Source organism: Carassius auratus, chromosome 12, assembly GCF_003368295.1.
Source record: "Carassius auratus strain Wakin chromosome 12, ASM336829v1, whole genome shotgun sequence".
In the NCBI taxonomy this organism is placed as follows: Eukaryota; Metazoa; Chordata; class Actinopteri; order Cypriniformes; family Cyprinidae; genus Carassius; species Carassius auratus.
This window is the reverse complement of record NC_039254.1, coordinates 16,382,090-16,405,359: the sequence shown is the minus strand read 5'-3', so window position 1 is coordinate 16,405,359 and position 23,270 is coordinate 16,382,090. Positions and strand designations below refer to the sequence as shown.

Below are 23,270 nucleotides of genomic sequence, written 5' to 3'. Positions count from 1 at the left end.
AAATGCTTTTTTTTTTCTAGAACAACATTGTGAAATATTATTACAATTTAAAACAACAGCTTTCTCTTTTAATAGATATATATAGTTTTAAAAATATACTTTAAAATATCCTTTATTACTGTGATGCAAAGCTTTCAGCAGCCATTACTTGGTCTTCAATGTCACATAATTTTTGGAAACAGTTGTGCTGCTTAATATGTTTTTATAACCTGTGATATATTTTTTTTTTTACAAGATTCTTTGATTAATAAAAAGTTCAAAAGAACAGCATTAATTTAAAACAGATTTTTTTCCCGGAACAATTTAAGTCTTTACTATCAGTTTTTCATTAATTTAACATATCCTCACTGAATAAAAGAATGAATTTCTTAAAAGATAAAAATAAAAATATGACTGCGAGTAAATGATGACGGAACTTTCATTTTTGGGTGAACTATCTATCCCTTTATTTTTAATGAGCTATGTACAGTCAGAAAGTTTCATGCATTATTTAGTTTCATTATCTTAGGTTTCAGAAGTGTCAAGCACTGATGGCAAATTGATTGGAATAAAGAGCAGCATATTATAGTAGATCTACATGATTTAGAGAGGAAATAAGTAAACCTAAGACTGCTGTAGAGCATTACCAGCATCTTCACTGCTACTATACGACTATACAATACACAGCTGTTGATGTAACCCATTAGCATTCATTGAATACTTAACCAACTAGCTCTTCTCTTTCATCTTCTTATGGGTTTTCCTGCTCTGCTTTACTAAAAAACACAGCTTAAGGAAAAAAATAACTGTCTGGATTCTCCAGGTCATTGCATTGGGCAGTGTGAAAAATCTCACCTGTTTTGTGTGCATCTGGCACACAAGCTGTCTGGAGCACAGAATTTGCACAAGATTCAGGATCTTTGTTCTCTCGCCTTTGCTCAAAGCTTACTGTAAACTGGGAATGTGATGACTGCTCAACATTTGTCAGTGTTTACCTTAAACACATCTTCAAATAGAGTAAGTAAACTCTATAGTATAACAAAAAGACTATGACACAGTAGGATTCAAAAGACTTTTGCATTTTTCTAATGTATTCTACTCATTTTACATTATCATCCCAACTGCAGTGAAAAGTTGAACTGACATGACTTACATTTCAGATCATCTTAGTATTTGGTATGCCAAACTTTTGCTTTACCGCTAATTACACCAACAAAGCACGGTTCATGTTCATGCTATCCCATATAATTTGGAAATGGGATTGTCCAAACAACATCTTGTTCTTCAAAGGAAGCAAGAACATCTGGTCATCGGTCACATTGATTATGTGAACTCCTTTGTACAAATTTGCTTATTCAGTGACCTAAATAGTGCATAATCTCAATCTGTTTATTATGCCACAATTTTCCAAATATAAATTAAATTTTTGTATCCCTGATGTTCAACATGACATTTGGAACACATTGTATGTCCAATGAGTTTGAGTTAAAAGACCTTTTAAAAATGTCCTGACTCCACCTAGTACCATAACACCACATGCCTCCAAGGGCAGTTGAAGAGCACCGTCTAGCCAGGTACTAACATCTGTTGTCTTTTGTGTGTCTGTGCCTCATTCTGAGTGTTAAAGCATTAAAAACATGCACAGTTGGCTCTCTTGTGTGTGTGTGTGTGTGTGTGTGTGTTCAAGGAACAAGAATGATGTACCTGGCGCAGCTCATAGCCCTTCTGCAAACCCACATAAACAGGGTGATTTAGAGGGTGTGTGCAGCTAGAGAAAGCAAAAGGTCAACAAAGATGTTTGCACACCACCTGCTATACTATGCAAAGACATATTCACCACAGAGTAAACACATAAAACCATCCGAAGTGTCAGTAACTGAATGCAGTAATTCAAACGAATATCTTTTTGCAAAGCAGAGGTGAGGGTTAACATGTATAGTTGCCTGGACACAAGATCAGATCGCAGTTGTCTTTCCTTCATTATAGCCTTTGAGTTGCTAATGGACAACATGTGGCAATAAGTAAGGTGTTCTTAATTTTAAAATGAGGCAATCGGTGGTGTAATACTTAACTAAACTAAAGTAGAGTATACAGTACATACAGTAGTAGTATGGTGATAAGTCAATCTAAATATAGGCCTGGTATCACAAAACTTGGGCCCTATGATTTCCGTGATGCAGAAAATGCGGAAGGAATTGCGGAATCCAGTCATAGTAACAGAATTTACAGTTTAATGCAGAATGTCACGGAATTTGTCTAATTTTTTATGAAGTTATCAAAAGTAGATCATTGCACTTACATCAAATTGTGATATTGACTAATATCTGTAAATATTAAGCCGGAAAAGTCTATCTAAATATGAATCCTGCATGTTCTGCGTGTCTGTGTTTATTGCACACACGGTAGAGCATGTGATGCTCGCGGTGATTTCAGCTTCTGCTGTCTCACTAAATAAGGACGTAAACACATGAAGAGCAGCATCTCCAGAACTGCTCTGAGAGTCACTTCATGAGCATTTTACCGTTTGATTTGAGTACAACTAGCGTCATATCACATACACAGAACTGTAAAGGTATTCACAGTAACCCGTCAAAAAGTCTGGTATAATTTAAAGAAAAGTTTCTGCCAGAAATGTTCAGCAGAATGTCCATAGCCTACTACTACAGCAACTAAAAAGAATAAAACATTATGTTTTTAGAGGTTTATTCACACAACATTTCTTCAGTTTTATTTTTAATAGTAAATCCCCTTAGTTTACCAAAAAAATAAAGTTTGCTTAATTTTCTATAATTAAAAGATAAATTAAATGATTGTTTTATGAAAAAATGTAAAAATGTAAATACTCAACAGAATTTCCAAGGGAAAAAAACATTTCATAAAGGCTATTTTAAGAAGAAATAAAGAATAAACTAAGTTGGTTTTTTTTTTGCATTAATATAACTAGAAATTCTTTCATTCATTAATTAGATCGCTCTGTACAAGAAATTGAACAGTATTTATATCATATTTTACCTCTGATTCACACAATGTCTGAACTGTTAGAACTCTCCTGAGCGTGTCCTCTTGTGCGTGTTCTCAGCAGCAGACACGGGCATCTTCTTCTTCTTGCTTTACGGAGAATCGCAGAAGTATTGTTCTTATAAGTCTGCAATCCTCCATAAAGCAAGAAGAAGAATAAGCCTCTTCATGCCCCTGCTTGAAAAAAAAATTGCACAACAGGAAGCCCTCGGGAGAGTTCGGACATTGTGTGAATTAAATGTAACTATTTATACAATATAAATACTGTTCAGTTATTGCACAGACTGATGAGCTGCAGGGTTTAATTTGGTTTTGTTTTATTTTATGTTTTAGCCATGATTCCCATTCACATCCATTGTAAGACTGATAGACTACAATGGTTTGAGCTAAAAATCTTGGTTTGTGTTCTACTGAAGAAACAGTCATCTACATCTTGGATGCCCTGGGGGTAAGCAGATAATCATCAAATTTAATTTTTTTGGTGAACCATCCCTTTTAACTAGACTGTATGCTACTAATAGATGCAGATGAATTCCAACATACACTTCCCTTTAACTGACCGCTGTGAAAGTGATAGTTCAAAAAAACTTGGGAACATTTAATTCTTCTCATGGAGCATCAAGATGGCTCATGAAACGAAACACCCACAGTTACTTTGACAGGATTTCATCAAACTTCTGGGAATTTTGGGCTGTTCTTGTCAGCGTGTGTGGTTCTTGTCATATTGTGGAACTTTTTTTTAATGCTAATTAATCTACTAAACATCTAAAATAGCGATTCATTCTTTTAGTCTTGTTATTGCAAAGATATACATATATGATGATACACTGAGGCAAGGCTGTAACTAGCGTGTTTGCTTCACAGAGCCGTGGTTAACTGAGAAGATGCGCAAATAAACGCTGAAAATGAACGTGGATTTGTGCAGCTTCTCAGTTGACAACGGCTCTGTGTAGTATCAGCTGCTCTATGTGAAATCACGCACCTGATGGAAACTACCGCTGATTAGAAAAAACGGCTTTACTGAAGAGATGCGCATAACGATCGGCCGATCGTGATTGGAGCACCCCTAATATTCAGTATTTGGCTATGTACATCTTACTTCACATTTTTAAAAACTGAAGCAAACTAAAGCAGAGAATTAATGTTTGGTACGTGTGAACAGTACAGCCTTATTTGTTTTAATTGGACATCTTGATTATTTTGACATTGACAATTACTGTCAGATGAGGCAGACCTCCTAAAAATGTAATCTTCATGTCTAAAATAAAATACAATAAATTGTAATGTTAACAATACACAGAGCAGCATCACATCTATCAAATATTAAAGAGGATAAGCTGGTCATTTCTAATTATTTTCTATAATTGTTATGGGCTAAACTGAGGTCCAGTAGACAGTAAAAATGCTCAAATTCTAAAATATATATTTTTTAATCATTGGTGTGTATGTTTGTGTGTGTGTATACCAACTCAACAGGTATTATTTGTTATGCAACCAGGCAAATCTCTAATCAGCAGATCTGACCATGTCAAAAAACTGCTTGTTTGGATTTAGCGATAAATCCATGGATGGCACCAGGAAAAGTCTGAATGTACCTCCTTAGGGTTTATTTGCTTGTTAATCTTGCACTGAAAAACCGTGCTCTCCACTGGCACACACTGGGGTTGTGCTTTAGAATAGCTGAATGTCTGTGATGCTCTCATCACGGATGACTACCCTTGTATCCCTGACCTAAATTTGCTTCACATCGCTTTGAAGCACATTACTCTTCCTCTCTCGGCCCTCGATCCCAACCTCCTTTTGGGCAGGGCCAGTCATGTTCGAATTCAAACACAGTCCCATAACAAGGTCACAAAATGACTCTTCAATATGAAATCCACCAGATCATAATTGCATAAGATCCTAGCAGTCTATGCAGAGCCTGATATTGGATTAGATGTCAAGAGAATACAGACTGTAAATCTGATACCACAAAATGCATTCTGAGTGCTGTGATGACTTAAGCAACTTCTATTATCTCAGTAGCATGTGAAATGATTCTTATGATGAGTCACTCCCTTATAAACTGGGTGTAGAATGATTCCACCGCACTGTGGTGGAAAGACAAATATTCCTTTTAGAAAAGTATGTTCTCTATGTTAAATATGTTATTTGTCTTTTACTGCAGCCCAGCCCATCAAGTAATAAATGTTTTATTATGAAAAAAAACAATTATTATATTCATATATTTACAAATATTTGGAGAAATATACAAAATACAAAATGTATAATCATCCAGCTCTAATATACATTCTAAATGTGATATTATAAGCATTAACAATGTGCTGATTTAGGATAATAATGTGTATTTTGAACAGCACTATACAAAAAAATTTTGTCTCGGCTTTTGAATTTAGAAATGTATTTTTTAAAAATTATGTAAAATAATCTTCAGATTGAAGTTCACAAAATGCTCTTGTCAGGCAGTATAAGACAGATCATGGGGTTCTGCACCAACTTGTGGAATTCATGATGCAGCTGGAGTGCTGCTTTCTTTAAAGTAAAAAGAAGGACAAACCAAATACTGAATTCTGAAAATTTTCAATTCATCTATATACTTGACTATATGCTATAATTTAGAATAATTTGGAATCATTTAATTACTAATAAAATGCTTCGATCTTCTATTTCGATCTATGTCTCAAGCTTTTGGAGCCCACTTTACATATGCTTCAGTTCATGGCTAACAGCATTCCAGAACAGTCATGCTTAAGTTCTCAGGGCAAAGGACCATGTGGATGCATGTAGACATGGAATTCTGGAATTCTGCTCATCAAGCTTCTGTCAGAGAGGTAATGGCCTAAGTCTCTACAGCTGCAAATTCACCTCAAATTACACAAACAGCTAGGTCTGTGGCAGAAATCCCAATCACATCCTCTCATGCCAGTTAGTTTGACGAGACTGGTGTTGCACCACGCGAAATCCCTCTTTCAGTGTCATGCCAATTAAACCTTCACATGGCTACAGGGCCTTTCGCACCGCTTAAGTTCCAGAACTAAATGTACAGTTCTAAGATACTGGGACTATTTTCACTATTCCCAGTACCATTTTAAGGGCTGCATTCACACAGACAGTGTGGACTATGTTTACACAGCGTTTTAAATCATGTCGGGTGAGGGTGTTTTCATAGGAGTTTGGCCAATCAATGTCTCCTTACATCACGGGTAGTACCAGTTGTGCTGGTTAGACCCTGCTCCAGAGTAGAAGCTAATTTGGCCCTGCGTCTCAATGTTCATACTTTCCATCCTAAATAGTATGTGAGATTAGAATAAGTGTGTCCCAAAGCACAGAATGTCGAAAAGAGTATGCCAAAAGTCTACTGATGGTCTACTATTTCAGGTCGATTTTAGAAGTGTGGATCCATGCACACACTAATGCCTAAAATTGTCCTTAATCTATTGTGCTTTGGTGAACTATTTGGTCTAGAAAGACAAACACAAATAAAACACGTTAAAAAAACTACAAACGTGGCAGATGTGCGCGATCGACAGTTATGTGAACTTTTATAAATATCCATTTGGTCGTTAACTTTTAAATGCATCATTGTGCAAAAAATATGAGCAGAGTTCTTCGCAACTGGCAGGTCAATGAGCTACTACTTTTCTCTCCAGTAAGGTGGGGAGTTGAGATAAATTAAATTAAATGTGAAGGATGTTAACTGTGATGAGATGATTGACAGGCCAGTTTACTGTGTGACGTGATAGTATGTCCCAAAGCTTGCCTACTCTTCTACTATACACTCAAAAGTGTGTACTTTTTCTTCACCAAAAGAGTACATACGTTAATGGCGTAGTATAAGTAGGCACACTGAGACCCAGGGTGGTTCTCGAAAAAGGCAGTCCGGTATTAAAATTGCACCCAGTTCCTGTGGTGCGAAAATGCCAAAATTGGGTAGTTCCACAATTAGTTCTGGTACTATGAAAATGTTCCCGCGGTGCGAAAGGCCCTATTATGTCAGAGATTTTATGTCGTTTGTAAGCTTGCCCATATCACTAAACCACAACAATTTGCTCAGATGTTTTCATGCAGCTTAGTGACCATTAAAAATAATAAGCGTGCACAGCTAATATTTATAATGCTGCAGCTAGCTAAAGTTTATCTTTTTTTTTATTAAAAAAATAATGACAAACTGAAAAAATCCAAATAATAGAATAGATAATTTTTTTTGATCGTCCCTTTAACACATTCTATTGACTGTAAGGAATATTGCCCATTAAGAGTTTTAATAGAGTAGTAGTAGAGTGGTAGAGTAGCATGTACTTGCAGTGTTACTTATAGAGCAGGTAATAGAGAGTATGACAATAAAGTGCAACATTACTTATTGTCAACAGAATGTTCAAAATGCCCAATCAAAATAAAGCGTTGCTGAATGAAAATAAATAATATATAATATATATAATATAATATATATATATATATATATATATATATATATATATATATATATATATATATATATATATAGTCTGGATAACGTTACACCCTTCGAAGAGTCTTGTCAGAGGGGCATGTCTGGTCCTCAACAGTTACTGGGCCCTCGACTGTAATCCAGATTCAGTCACATTAATACAATTTTATACCATCAAACAGCATTCAGCCGCGTGTAATTGCGAAAAAAAATGTTATAGAAACCGTCAACTTCAATTACTAAGAAAAAAAGGTGAGGCAACCCAATAACACAACCAGAGAGGCGTGTGTACACAAAAATCCTCAACCCCCATTTTAAATCGGATTACAGTCCACAGGGATGCAATGTAACACAGTGATAATATACCGTAGGTTCGACATCATATGCAGAATAATCCTGGTTACTGAATGGAATTCTGCATCCCCATGATTAGACAACTGTAGCCTAGTGTCGTTGAAGAAAGGCGTTGCATGCCATTATTTGAACACCGAATCAGCATTCGGTCAGCGACGAAGCGTAAACACGACTTGTAATAAAAACGAGTCGTCTATTATTTCAGCGTGATTTCAGACACTGAGACACTGTGATGGCTGAACACAGACGACATGAAGAGCTGGGATCATGGCCGCATCTCTGTTCTTTAGAGATGGAGAGGGAGGAGGTGCGTTCCAACAAAGCATCCTTCAACCAAAATCTATATACAATGAGTTTGAACTCGCAGACATATTCGGATTATTAAGAAGAAACAGCCTAATTTAAATTAATTCTCCATTTTATATGGAAATAGTGGCATTATTCGAATTCTTTATATTTAGTGCAGCAGAAATATTTAGCTAATACTAAAATTACACATTGCACACAACAGCTCTTGCAATTTGCGTTCAACTGACAAGAAATACAGGAAACGTACAGGAATAACGTTTTACGCGTTTAATCTTATAAGAGCAAGACAAGAGGCTACACGGGTATTTGGTGAACATTCACATAAATACCGTTACATCTTCGCCTTGTTAATTTTGAATAATTTAGTTACTTAACGTGTTTTTCTTATGAGACCCGGTATTTCCCACCCCTAATAACCGAGTCGATATTCAAGCATATTCTATATTCAGAGCATTAGTTAATTATCACGTAAGCAGCGCAGGCCCGATTTAACAACATGACATGACCGACGCAGATTTAAAATTGCTACAGGGCACGCATGTTTTACGTTTAATATAAATCTCATTCGAATACATTGGACGAAAACCAGTGGATACACTAATAAATCGCATTTAAACATCACATACGGCAGCTCTGACAGGTTTTTCCTTACCTGTGCACGGCTCGCTGTTATTGTCTCTCCAGCTGCAGTCGCTCGCTGAGCGCACGAGGAACTGATCGAGAGAGGAGGCGCTAGAGAGACATCACACACTCACAATAAACTGCGTTCTTCAGATACGAGCGAGAAAACAAGCTGAAGAAATGTCTGTTTACTATAGGTGACTGTATACAGTGGATGGGAATAAGCCGCCTGTACATCTACACTTCAACCCTAAGAATTAATTATTATATAGCTGCAAAACATCAATCAAAGTGACATTTAATTCAAATAAAGACTGCAAAACATGCTTCGAAGTAAATTACTTAAATAAGTTAGGTTCATTTCAGAACAACTGTGTGAACTCACACCTAAAAACACTTAGAGACAATTTCTTGGAGACTGAATTCATGCTTGAGCTTTACTTAGAACTAATTTGGTTACACTTTATTTTGCAATACATGTACTAGCATGCACTTATAGTGTACTTACAGTGTATTTATCTAAGAAAGTTCTGGTAATACAAGGTTGGGGTAGGGTTAGGTTTAGGGGTAGGTCAAGGGTTAGTACCTAGTTATTAGTTATTGTAATTACTATAATAAGTACATAGTATGTACATGAGGAACAGGACTGTAAAATAAAGTGCTACCACTAATTCTTTGCGGAGTCATACTTGAAAGTGTCTAAAAACACCTTTTGGGGACACTATGTGTCGTATATATTGACCAACCTAGGAGTATTTTCTTGACTCTTTTCTCATAGCAGTCATGAGACTTGTACTGAAATCAGCTGCTATGTAATCTCCAGGGTGAGCGTGATTTCACCAAGTACAACATGTTCCTGGATCAGCATCCTTGTTGAACCTGGAACAACATTTCAATCAACCAATCAGAATTGAGAGATAACTTTTCTGGAAATATTGGTTTTAGGCTTGCAATCAAGGTTAGGTGCTTATAAATCCTTGTTAATCAGCTATTATTTCCCACTGATTTTAGGAATAAGTTATGGGTAGGGTTTGGTTTACGGTCAAGTCTATATTTTTGGACAATAATGTTGATCCAGGATCATGAAAAGATGTTGATCCAGGAAAACGTCTTGGCAAAATCACGCTGACCCAATCTCCAGAGATTATTGTACTCTCTAAAGAGCTGTGAGAACGTCTAAGCAAGTAACAGTCTCTTTATCTTCTCACTATTTTCTGGACACGAGCCCAGGGGAACATCTGTTCGAATAGTTGATTTTCCAGATGGGGATCTGTTTTGACCTGCACTTTCCTGTCTATCAAGTGTTTCTTTATATCCTGATCAGCAAAAGAATTATAGGTCTCTTCCCTTAGCACCTGTTCATAACATGGCAAGTAGGTTTTGAAAGTGGATGCCCCTCTTTTTAAATGCTGGTTTAGTATAAAGTTTAGTATAAAGTGCACAATTTGTGCCAATTTATTGTTGAGAACAAAACATTTAAACAAAAGAATGATAGTAACAATGTGATTTGAGAGAATACAAATGTGCAAATACGTAAAATATTTATTGGGATGTATAAAGAGAGGCAGCACTTGCCACCACAAATGAAGAATGGCTCAACTTGTTCAGTTGTCTTCAGCAATTATAACAGGATGTACAATTACAATCAATGTACATGCATTTGCTTTTTAATTAAACATCTCAGAATGCAGCAAATTAAATGGTCAGTGCAACTTTTACCTGGGCATTTTGTGCATCTGACCACAGGTGAAGTAAGCAGTAAACCAGTAGATGGCGAAGTAATGCAGTGTATGCTGAGTTTTCTAGAATATCATGCAATGCTGCTGTATGGATAACATGCAAGAGGGAGGTGCTTATAAAAGCTACATAAAGGGCAATAACAAACTTTACAGTAATATTGTGTGAAAATGTGTGTATTGTGTGTATATGATGTGTTCATTTCAGTACTGAATCATTTTCCTTATTTTGCCAACCATTTGAGATGTAAATCCAGTCTGAGCTCTGAATTAAGCAGGACACTGATCCTAATCCACCCATGAAAAAGGTGACAACAGTGCCTCATAGGTGAAGCATGTTGTTTTTTAAATTTAAAGCGCTTTACAATATTGCCAATGTTTTATACACAAAACAAGAAGCATTAGGACAGCACCTTTTTATATGTTATTTGTTACTCTAATTAATTAAAATAAGAAAAAAAATCATAATATCTAAAAACAAAACAAAAATACTGTAAAATGGTTAGGTCCATATATATTTGGACACTGACAATTCTCATAATTTCAGCTCTGTATGCCACCAGAGTAGAACTAAAATGAAACAATCAAGATTAAATTGTAGTGCAGACTAAGTTTGAATTCAAGGGGTTGAATAAAAATATAACAAAAATCTTAGGAATTACAACCATTTTTATACACAGTCCCCACATTTTCAGGCGCTTAAATGTAATTTGACAACTAAATTATCATAAATAAAATGTTGACACCGTTCACATTTCCAATTAAATGCGATCTTTTGTGATCTCCTGTGTGCACGTGAAATGACCCAGAAGTGACCCGCATGCGCAGAAGAGTACTCAACGGTGAACGACGTCACTCGTTGTTTGCGGAAGTAGCTAATGTTAAACATGGATGTCAACAACAGTGTAACTTGGTCAGCAGTTATTTTCCCAATGGAGCCAGCACAATTACAATCTTCTCGAGAAAATTAAAAAGAAGGAGGAGAGCAAGGTTTTTGGCCACGTCGGTACAGAGAAACGTGTGGGTGTGGAGTCGAGTGGTGGGATACTGATGTGAGTGGCTCTTCTCGTTCCCGCCTAATTCAACGCAGAATTATGATGTTTGTAGCGTTTCAGTGACGTACGGGTCGGATACATGTGGCCTGGCCGTTCAGACTGAGGTCGCATTTCAAAAGATCAGATACGTATCGGATTCAGGACCACATACCCAAGTGGCCTGGGTCACATTTGAAAAGATCGGATCTGTGTCGTTCAGACTGTCATGAAAAGATCAGATATAGGTAAAAATGTTTTTTTTTGTGTGTGAATTTGCACTCGTGGTCGATCCATACCATACCAAACAAGGATTTGGCAAACCTGTATGCAACAAGCTTCAGGAGTCAGATTTGCCATATCATGGGTCAAGAGTACGAAGAGAGAATATTCTTCAAAATGGCACTATGGTGATGTGGAGACACATTTTCACACTTCAAAACGTTACCACTGATGGCAGATCGACTATTCTGACAATGTTTTTTTTGTATTATGACCGTATAACTTACTTGGCAGTCTATGGGACAGTCACAAGCCTCCAGGTTGACATCCAAAATATCTTAAATTGTGTTCCGAAGACAAACAAAATTTTTGTGGGTTAGGAACGACATAGGGGTTTAAGTGTTTAATGTCAAAATTCTAATTTTGGGGTGGAGTAACCCTTTAAATGTGACTATAGTGCCAAAATATGTTTTAGAACTAGGCCTAGCCTATAACACTCATAAGACACTTTCTATCATTTTTTTTCATTGAGTTGTGCACACCTCCTTAAATGTTATCTAAACATTTCAAGTTAATACTGGCTAGTACTGTACAGTATATCACACTTCAAGCACTGCAGTCACATTCACTATAACAGTGGTCAAATAAGTTCAGCATTCATGCTAAATGATGAATAATTCAAGATTAAATGTTCTTATTCTTTATTAGCCTATTAATTTAATATCACCAATGATGTTTTATTTTTTATCTTTAGATGTGAAAGTGTGACAAATACAGCTTGGAGCAATGAAGTCAACCAAAGTCCCTTTGTGTAACCTGGTGGTGATTTCACAAAAGAGATTAATTTGTGACTGGGTTTTATTCAAAGGAGTTTGCAGTTTTAAAGGTCCCATTTTTCGTGCTTTTTTCAAGCTTTGATTGTGTTTACAGTGTGCAATATAACGTGTTCATTTTTCGCGTGTTAAAAACAAACAAACAGTATTTTTCACACAATTCACCTATCTGTATACCGCTGTCATAAAAACGGGCTGATGACTTCCTTGTTCTATAAAGTCCCTCCTTCAGAAATACGTAACAAGTTCTGATTGGGCAACGGTTCCTGTGTTGTGATTCGACAGCAGCTGAACGCACGCTGCCCTCCTGGGAACGCAGTTGGGCTAGTTTTGAGCAGCAAGTGGGTAGGAGCATGTGCTGGAGATGTACTTGTAAATCACAGGAGCATTTTTACCTACGAGGTGCGCATAAAATCGCATTAGATTTTTTTGCACAGCCCTAACATCTAGTTAACAAAGCTAAACAGTGTTGCTCTTTGTGTAATAAGTAGTGGTGGGCATAGATTATTTCTTTTAAACTAGATTAATCTCACTGTGATCTTGAAATTAATCTAGATTCATCTAGATTAAAATGGCTCATTCGAATTCTGCCGAAGGCATTCAGAATATGTGTGTTGTTACCCAAATAAAATTGACAAACAGTAAGTCATTGAGAAAGGGTTTATCAAGCTAGGTGGTGCATTAGAAAAGGGGCTCATCTCCTGTTTCTGAAATGCATGACAAAATGCTTGAAAAAGCTGTAAACTAATTCCATGTTGCACAAGGTGCAATCAACCTTACGCCTGTTTCACACATACTCCGTCTCCATATTTTTTTATGCAACCATGTTAACGGATTCCAGTTGCATTCCAGGAGCGTTGCGTCTGCAGCAGTGCAGCGATCATTTATGTACCGAGTAGGGAACTGCAAACGCGTCTTGTGTGAAAGCACATCGAGTCTGTGCTGCACCACATACGTAACGCACAGGGACTGCATACGCACTGCAGAAGGAGTATGTGTGAAACATGCGTGAGCAGGGCCGTAGCTGGGGTCAGCGGGGACCCGGTGAAGGTTGTACCAGTGGGCCCTGTTTGAAATTGTTTAATTTCAATGTTCGTTTATTTTTATTTGTGCTATTTACACAATGTTTAAGTTTTTTTCAAGTTTGTAGGTGTGAACAGGGGCGTGTCTATGCGGGTCTATTCGATTGGACACCCCAGGTGCCCGCCCCCCATTAGATGTGTTGTGATTGGTTCATTTTATGGTCAATCATTTTATAGACTCTACTGAAGTTCTCGATTCAAAGACGTGCAGCGGCGTCAGAGAAACAAAGCTCGTCACGGACCTGGACTTTTACTTTATCAAGTGTGGGAATTTGAGACCATCGACAGTAAAGTGATGGGAAGTTCGGATCATTATACCGACTCGGACATTTGAGTCGCGTTCAGCAAAATGAACAAATCTTTTTTCGAGTCATTTCGTTCATTTTAGCAAAATTTAATTAAAATGTTACGTGTTACTTCCCCAACACATCTAGTACTTACGCAAATGTTGATCACACTACAAACAATACAAAACTAAAATGCTATAAAGATACAGAAAAGAAATTCTTCGCGTGACAGACCCATGCGCTATTTCTGACATTTCTGTCACTGTGTTTTTGTAACTGTTTCTTGAGGATCTCTGGTGTTATTATTTTATACATAAATAAAACCTTGTTATAAATAAAATATTGATTAATTTGTCTTTTTGACTGTCTATCAGTAAATAAACACTAGGCTATATAATAATGTTATAATCCAAGTATTTATAGCCTAGTTCAATTTTGAGGATTCATTAAATGTTTTGTAGGAGCTTTTAGTTTATTTATGAATGAGTTTTTAGCAAAGGCTTACAGCCATACAGAAATTTATATTCAAACACTGACAGCTGACCTTGGTCTTGCCTCAATATAGTTATTTCAATGGGACAACATTCTTCCAGCAAAAACTCCAGTAATTGGTTCCCTGAGTTCGCAGATGTCCCGTTAAAACCCTTCTTTCTTTTATAAGTGTTTGTGGCCAGGGGCTCTGTTGAGTGGCTCAAGTTCGTCCTGTGACTATGTTTGTTTTTTTAAATAGTTTTGTATTTGACTAAATTGGTCTGGATTCCCCCCCATGCCCCCCACCCCCTCAAGTTTGCTTGCTTTAGTTTGTAGATAAATTTTATATAATTGTCAATAGTGAAGGCTTGGGAAAGTAGTGAGACTGACGCGACCTTTTTGTTTATTGTAACCTCTTTTTGGACTGTTTTTGGTTGGGTAGCTAGTGTAGTATATTGTATTTTTATGTTTTTTTTTTGAGGGTTTTGTTAAAATCACCAGCTGGAGTGCCATGCATGAGCTCCACAAGAGGAAACTCCCCTCCAGACTGTTCTAACATTCTCACAGGCAACATTCCCCATAATCCTTTGCCCAGACTCATAACCAGTTGCAATGTGTAAGATTGGGACACACTTATGGGCTGCATCCGAAAACGTAGGCAGGTGACTTGCCGCCTTGCTGCCGTATTAGGCAATGACTTTGTAGGAAGCGTTTTTGCACGAAGGCACTTCATTAAACGGATTTCGGACAGGCTTCTGAGGCAGTGTAACGGTTTAATGATCTACGGCAAAATATAGAGAGCTTTGGTGATGACTAATGGGATATTTAATTACTGCAATATTAATTTCTCGCTAGAAATAACATAAAAAGTGGAAAACGTTGATCAGAAACATACATTTACACACAAACTTACCACCGACCGCAACATTCAGATGCCATCTTTATTTTCTGGCTTAACTCTCACAGAATGGAATGCATTGGATTGTGGGATGTCAAAGGCAGTGAAGGATACATCTATGCTGCCTTCAAAAACGGCCAGATGAAGGCATCTCAGGAGACAGGAAATGAAGCTAACAATGAATTAACACGACCTTGGAATGTATCCTCCAAAGGCAGCATTTTTTTAGTTTTCAGATGCAGCCATGTTCACATAGCTGGTGATTGATAGCCTGTAACATATTCCTAGTTCCTGTATTTTCATGCCTTGCCTTCGTGTTTTGATCCTGGACTGTTTTCTGGTTGTTTTCTGCTTGCCCTGACCATTGACTGTCTATTGGATTATTCTTGTGTCACCCTTTGGACATATTTGCTGGTATCGACCCTGCATGTTTCACCATGCTCCATAACAAAGCCTTGTGATTAGATCTTCAACTGTGTGGTAATACCTCCAACTTTAGGTTTAGGAAAGTGGCTATTAAAAAAAGTTGTAGGTCCAAGTCAGTTACCAAAGAAATTTCCTTATACTGTATTTGCATGCTGGATTATCCTTTTTTATACCATTAAAATGTTTTAAAAGGTCCATTGCTTCCAATTGCTCTTTCCATGTTGGACCCGGCCTTTACCCCTAGATGGGGTGTAACATACCCAACAACACTCACAAAAAACACACTTTGTACTTGATTCATATCTTTCCAATAGTTACTTGACTGGACACCATTTGTTCAGTGTGAGGTGCTGTAAATCAGCTCAGCTCAATGTTGCATCCTTTTAGTGAATGTAACTCTTGGCTACAGAACAAGGTTTTTCTTAGTAAAGTCCTTTGAGAGTTGTCTAGTGACAACGAGTCTGGGTTTATCTTATGTGCCTGGTAAAAGATCCTGACATTTGGGGATTAGAACAAACTGGGTACACTAGGTAAACCAAAGTCAAAGTTGATCTGCTGACAGCTGTGTTGATCCTCCCTTGGGACAGAGTCAGAAAAAATTTTTCAAGAGACAAACAGAGTTGGAATTAGGATTATGAATTTTGCTGATATAAAACAGCTTAACACTGGTGGTTGAAGAACAGACCGATTTTAATCAGTTGTACAATAAAATAAAAAAAAGTTGCATTATTTATGATTCATCGATGACATCATGAATCACTGATGAGAGGACAGTTTTCACACTCGACCTTCAGCTCACTGACGTGCATGTGAGGCTGCTACTGTACCTAGGCCATCAGAAAATATATAGTTATTGTTCATTTAAGTTTAAAATGTACTAGCAAAATGTATTATATTTCAGATCAGGACTTCTCAACTAAGGGGTTTGCCATCCTGTAAGAGATCATGAGGTCAGGAAGTTATGAACTGGCAGAATTACATTTATATAATTGATATCATTATATTTATTGAATTGTTAATGTAACACAGGGGGTACTTCAAACAAATCATAGGGATCATAGACCAAAAAATTAAATATAAAAAGGTTGGGACGCCTTGGTTTGGATGCACTTACCAGAAGAGGTCCCTCAGTCAGTCATGACATGTTTTATAAAAGCTTGGATAAAGAATATCAAGATTCATTTCAATGAGAACCTTCATGACATCAATTTTGTCAGTAGAGGAAAGTCTTTAGTAACTGCTCTTACCTTCATAGTTAATACAACCATTTGTGTCTTCTTGCCCTGCCAGCAACTGATCCACTTCACCCTCAGACAGTCTCTCACCTGAAAATGAGCCGGGGTTATAATGAGCAAAATGAAAATGAAATATTTCAATTGAAGAAAATTATGATTTTTTTTGGATTTGGCACATTTTCTCTCCCCAATTCCATACCCAAAGTAGCAAGCACATGGCGGAGTTCAGCCCCCATGACTGTTCCATTCCCTTCTTTGTCAAAGACCCGAAGTCCTTCCACAAAATCTTCAAATGTGCCCCTTTCATTAGATTTTGAAACTTGTTGATACATTGGCAGGAAAGTCTCAAAGTCGATCAGTTTGGATTCCATTTCTGAATGACACAATTTAAAAAGACCAATTTAGCAAATTATATATTTAGAAAAAAAAATTATTATTCAAAAATCCAAATGGCCTCCATTGACTTTATGGAGTGGGGGGGGGGACTTCTTCTTTTGGGTTCCATGGAAGAAATAAAGGGTTGGGCATAGCATGAAAATGAACGCAAATTATCCATTTAAGCTTCAATAGCACACAATTGCATAAAGTGAATGTTACATTTAGTAAGTGTCACCATTTTTTGTCAATGTTATGATGTGTTGAGGTGTCCTAATGCATTCCTGTGGTCAGAATGGCACCTTGACTTAGTGAGCCATTATGATGAGAATGAACTTGATCTTAATATTCAGAGAATGTCTTGCTAATGTAACAGAGGACTAACTGCTAATGATATCTTTGACGTTTGTGCCAATCAACATCTCAGTAATCTCTGACATTTGTGTTAAGTCTTTCCCTTGGTTTGCTCCCGTAGGATCCAGTGGCACTTGGGAAAGCACTAGTTGAATTAATTTATAAACCTGTGGATCTCAACCATTTTCCTGGTGCTATGAACACTGCACATTTTGCATTCCTCCTAGTCACAACAGCTGTTTTTTCCCCAACTGTGAGACTACCTTCGGGCTTTGGTTTCCCAAGAACTTTCAAAACTTCAGCATTGGTTGGGTTCTGACCCAAAGCTCTCATCACATCTCCACATTGAGCTAGTGAAATCTTCATCTCCCCCAATGGAGTCCTGGCAAACAACAGGAAAGCTTCTTTGAACTCTGTATAAAAATGAAATTACATTAAGTTAGTTAATTTTCAACTAAGTTGATCATATGACCTTTTAAAGTGTTAGTTCACAGAAAAATGAAAATTATGTCATTAATGACTCCAAACCCGTAAGACCTCCGTTCATCTTCGAAATACAGTTTAAGATATTTTAGATTTGGTCCAAGAGCTTTCGGCCCCTCCATTGAAAATGTATGAATGGTATACTGTCCATGTCCAGAAAGGTAATAAAAACATCTTCAAGTTAGTCCACACACAGAGCGTCTGAACTGAACAGATTCTTTTGATGATTGATTCTGAACTGATTCGGTGCTAGTGTTATGAGTGCGGGTAAACCGAAGGCTTGAATCAAGGGCAATCATCGCCAATGATGCCATTACGTCAAACGCAAAACCGGTGAACTGTTTTCTTCAACCAGTTTATTGAATCGATCTGTCTGAAAGAACTACTGGTGATCCAAAAACCGATGCAACCGGTTCTTGACTTGAGAAAGAGTCAGTGTTTTGTTCGTTATCTGGCTCGGCTCTGTGTTCATCTTCAGTTCTCTCTTCACAGCAGTTCAGTCAGTGTACTGTTTGAGTAAATGAATTACTCCGGGATATTGGTTTGTTTGAATTCAGAGGGAGTGTCAGACACATTAAAAAAGTTAACAGCTTAAGTCATTTGTGGAGTAATGCGTATTGGAGACGCAAACCGTTTCAATTGATTCAGTTCGATTTGGTGAACTGGTTCAAGAAGATCCGGTTACATCGAGTGATACTTTCACGAACCAGACATCACTAAATTGCAGTGCTTTGAACTCTCTCACAACAGACACGGAAGAGAAGACAATTCTGAATAAAGTCATAGTTTTTGCTATTTTTGGACCAAAATGTATTTTCGATGCTTCAAAAAACTCTAACTGACCCTCTGATGTCGCATGGACTACTTTGATGATGTTTTTCTTACCTTTCTGGACATGGACAGTATACCGTACATACAGCTTCAATGGAGAGACTGAAAGCTCTCGGACCAAATCTTAAATATCTTAAACTGTGTTCCGAAGATGAACGGAAGTCTTGCGGTTTTGGAACGACATGAGGGTGAGTTATTAATGACATAATTTACATTTTTGGGTGAACTATCCCTTTAAGGCTGTTCCTTACCTTCAAGCTGTTCAGCACTGAGATTACCCTGAAACCCAGAACAAGAAGTGTTTATTTTAGGTTTTTGTAGACATTTTCGTCTTAAAGTCATCAGTAAAATATATCAAATGAGACATAGTCATTTAGTGCTGACTCACACATGAAATGCATTTTTGAATTTTTGATCATTAAAGATCTTCTACCATATACTACTGAACAGATGTTTGCGTCATGTGTTTAATAACAGTCTGGCAGTTGTTCTGCCATCATTTTTTCCTGGCACCACAAATAATCTCCTCTCAAAGCACACAGTCGGTTTATGAGATCATATCATCCATATCTGTCTCCCTGGGGAGTCTAAGTTAGGAAGTGTATGAATACAGTGGTAAGTGGTAAGACCTCATAGATCAGTAGCAGGTGCGTGTAGATCCATGACAAGAACTACTACTAGAATCCAGCCATGAAGCAGTGAATTGTACAGTACATGTTCAGGCAACCGCTTAGCAAAATGTGCAGTTTTTTCAATAGAAATGATCCAGCAATTAAACTATTTGAAATTAATTAGTTACCTTTTGCATTGGGGATCTTTGCTGTGTCTACACCATTCCGGTTATTGATCAGGATTTATTATTATTTTTTTTCTGTAAATTTCTGTATTTTTTTTTTAATGAATTTCAGTGTCAGCACATCTCAATTTTAAATATGTGGACTGAGACTTTTCATTTTGAAAAATTTTATCATGGTGCCTCACTTGTACTTGATTACCCAATGCTTGTCAATAAAGAGAAAATCTAGATTTAGAATCTATAATTTAGTCTTTTTACTGTACATACACATTTAAATACAGAAGTCAACCATTATTGTGGGCACACCAATACAGGCCATTGGACACCTGAGTAAAATTAAATGCCACAACACAACACAACACAACACAACACAGAGACTTACTACAGCAGCAGGATCATATTTAAAAGCTGGATCTGGTTCTGGGGCTGCTGCCACTGGGGCTGCTCCAGGAGCAGGACTGGCTTTTTCAGGAGGTTTTGTAGCTGACTCCGATGTTGGGGCAGAAGCAGCCTTCTCCAGCGCTGGCGCTGTTGGTTTAGGATCAGCTGTTGACACTGGTCCTTCTGCTTCAGTAGCTGGTTCTTTTTTTGTAGCTGGAGCTGGCTTTCCTTCTTTTTTGGGCACTGGCTTTTGTGAAGCCATAGTGGTGCAATTACAACAAGTGAATGGACAAAAACAAAACCTTATTCAAATGTTTGATTGCTGTTAATTGGTATGGATTGGAGCCCTAGATGTTATATACCCTCCTCCATCTCCCTAAATTTGCTGCACCTCCCCAATATCACTACCATTTCTAAAAAAGGAAAGAATGCTGTGACTCCAGTGGGATCACTGTAATTGACAGGATACAAATTCACTCCCCACTTCACTTTTAATCAACACCATCATACACATCTCTCCTGTGAATATTTTGCATTAGGCACTATAAATGGATAGATGGATATTATTATATATTTTTTTGCACTTTTCCACTGCATGGTAAGATTAGGTACAGTTCACTTTTGGGGTTTTACAGTACCTAGTACCTGGTTCTTTTTTTAGCACCACCTAGGCTGAGGTTTCAAGTGAAACGTACCGTTAACAATACGTGACATGTAAACTCTGCTGATCACTGATTGTCCGGAAAGAATCGTCACTATCTGCATCACTGAACCGCAACAAACACAACAGAACCGCTACATTAAAATCAGCAAAGCCAGCAAATGATTGAAAAGCAACCGTTTTGAACGAGCTCACCTTTTTTAACAACCTAAAAAATTGCTGTTTCGTTGTCTGTTGAGGAATTACAGACATTCCTCTGATTGATAGCAGAGGAGGGAATCCAGCGAGGGCTTGATGTGGCGATGCAGAATGTAAAAGTAAAAAAAGGTTAAAAAAAAAAAAACTGCAATTTTACCATAAAAAATACAGTAGAAACATTTTAGGTTTTACGGTTTTAACTTGCATTTACAGTTAAATACCGTAATTTAATTAACTGATATAATATAATATACCAACTCTTCTGGTCATCCCTCTTTTTGGAGTGCATTATATCGTATTATTTCCTGAACATGTGGGTCTAGAGGCGAGACTCTTTTTGCTAGGTTCCTTCCAGGTACTGTTTAGGCACTCATAATGTAAGAATATGCACTGTAGAGTACAATACAAAACAAGAAATCATATTCTTTAATCAATAGGTCTAATAAATGACTCTGTTGTTATTATTTCTCTCATCTGATGTTATTATTGCTTCTAATGAGCCTTGTGAGAGAAACTCTGCCCTCTACTGTAAATATACGATTACAAAAGCTACTTATCTTGACATAGTGTCCCTTTTATATAAAACAATTATATATATTAGCAAAATGCAGAATGGTACTAATATATAGTACTAATCAATAAGTAGTCTACTTAAAGAAATCCATAAAGTGTTATTAAAGACTTATTCATTATGCTACTAAAAATGTCAAAATATTAATTATGGTTTTTCTTTGAAGGGTTTCATTGTGGCATTGTTACTTCTTGAACTGTGAGGTCTAATACATTTAAATAACATATAAAAATATAAAGTAATAGTGCATGACCTTACCAGTTAATGAATGCATTATAATATTTTTATAGAGGTCCAAAATGAACTAAGAAAAGAGATTGGGAAATATAATTTCCAAACCGACAACAACACTTTTCAAATGGCGACTCAAGACTTAACTGCATATACTTAAGTATGTATTATCACAACTGCACTTAAAGGTTTAGTTCACCCAAAAAACATTGCTGATCATGTTGATTATGTTGTGGGATACTCTCCGCAATGGCAGAGTGGTAACTCAGGGAGACGAATTGTTGAATAAATTATGTTATTATTGTTTTCTTTGTGCACAAAAAACTATTGTCCTAGCTTCACAAAATTGAAGTTGAGCCACTGATGTCACATGGACAATTTTACTAATGTCCTTACTACGTTTCTAGACTTGGGAACATTATAGTTGCATTGCTGTCTAAGGGAGGGTCTCAGATTTGATCAAAAATATTTTAAGTTGTGTTTTCTGAAAATTGTATGAAGGTCTTCTGGTTTTGGACCAAAATGAAGGTAATTAATTACATAATTTGAATTTTTGGTGAACTGACCCTTTAACCTTGTTATTACAGTGGTTATAATTGTGTTAATATTTATATTCTAAAATAGTCATATTAGATTAGTTAGATGTTAGAAATTGGTTTATATTTGGCCACTTAATTTGATTATATTTTTCTGATGCAATGACATCCATACATTTTTACATTACATTTTTGTCTCTGAAAACTTAATTTTACTTTTCTTGCTGAATTTCTTTGCTTACTTTCCTCAAATAGCCTGTTACACCAGAGGATGGCGCTACATGTTCAGTATTCAATGTGATGTATTACGTCATCAATATCACTTTTCAAACATGAGCTCCTTTTCAGCCAGTAGCCTATTTACAGTAGGCTTACGTGCTTGTAATATGCATTAAACATTCAACATTAAACACTGTGCTAATTACGATGTGAATACTTTCAGTAATTTATTTCTATCTGATTAAAAGAATGTTGTTGTTAGCATGTGCAGTTCAATGGTGGCACTTCCTCCCTTCCAAGAAGCATCTGCAACTTTATCAGTGGGAGTGATCAAGTATATTAGATTTCTGCTCAGCTGCCTGATCTACTTCAAACGGGCGGTGTTTGTGCGTGAGAGAGAAAGAGATGGAGGGAGAAATATAGAAAGAGAGAGTGTGAGTTTATATATATGTATGTATGTATGTATGTATGTATGTATATATATATATATATATATATATATATATATATATATATATATAGATAGATAGATAGATAGATAGATAGATAGATAGATAGATAGATAGATAGATGCTTTGGGTATGAATATAAAGTATTAAAGGCCCTGAAACTTAAAAAAAACACAATTTATATTAGGCCTATTTAATCATGACTGGTAGCATGTAAAAAAAAAATGTAATTACAT

The 23,270-nt window shown here is 36.7% G+C and overlaps 1 protein-coding gene across 1 annotated transcript; it reads right to left on the bottom strand.

Annotated features, from left to right (window-relative positions):
- Positions 1 to 16,438: 16,438 nt before the first annotated feature.
- Positions 16,439 to 20,640, bottom strand: LOC113112245 (myosin light chain 3, skeletal muscle isoform-like). The gene is made up of 7 exons (XM_026277672.1): positions 20,171 to 20,640; positions 19,244 to 19,271; positions 17,942 to 18,091; positions 17,149 to 17,322; positions 16,962 to 17,039; positions 16,829 to 16,870; positions 16,439 to 16,541 (listed from the first exon to the last, which is right to left on the bottom strand). Exons 1-6 carry the CDS (start codon positions 20,429 to 20,431, stop codon positions 16,842 to 16,844), a joined length of 720 nt encoding a protein of 239 aa, XP_026133457.1. The 5' UTR covers positions 20,432 to 20,640; the 3' UTR covers positions 16,439 to 16,541; positions 16,829 to 16,841.
- Positions 20,641 to 23,270: the final 2,630 nt, after the last annotated feature.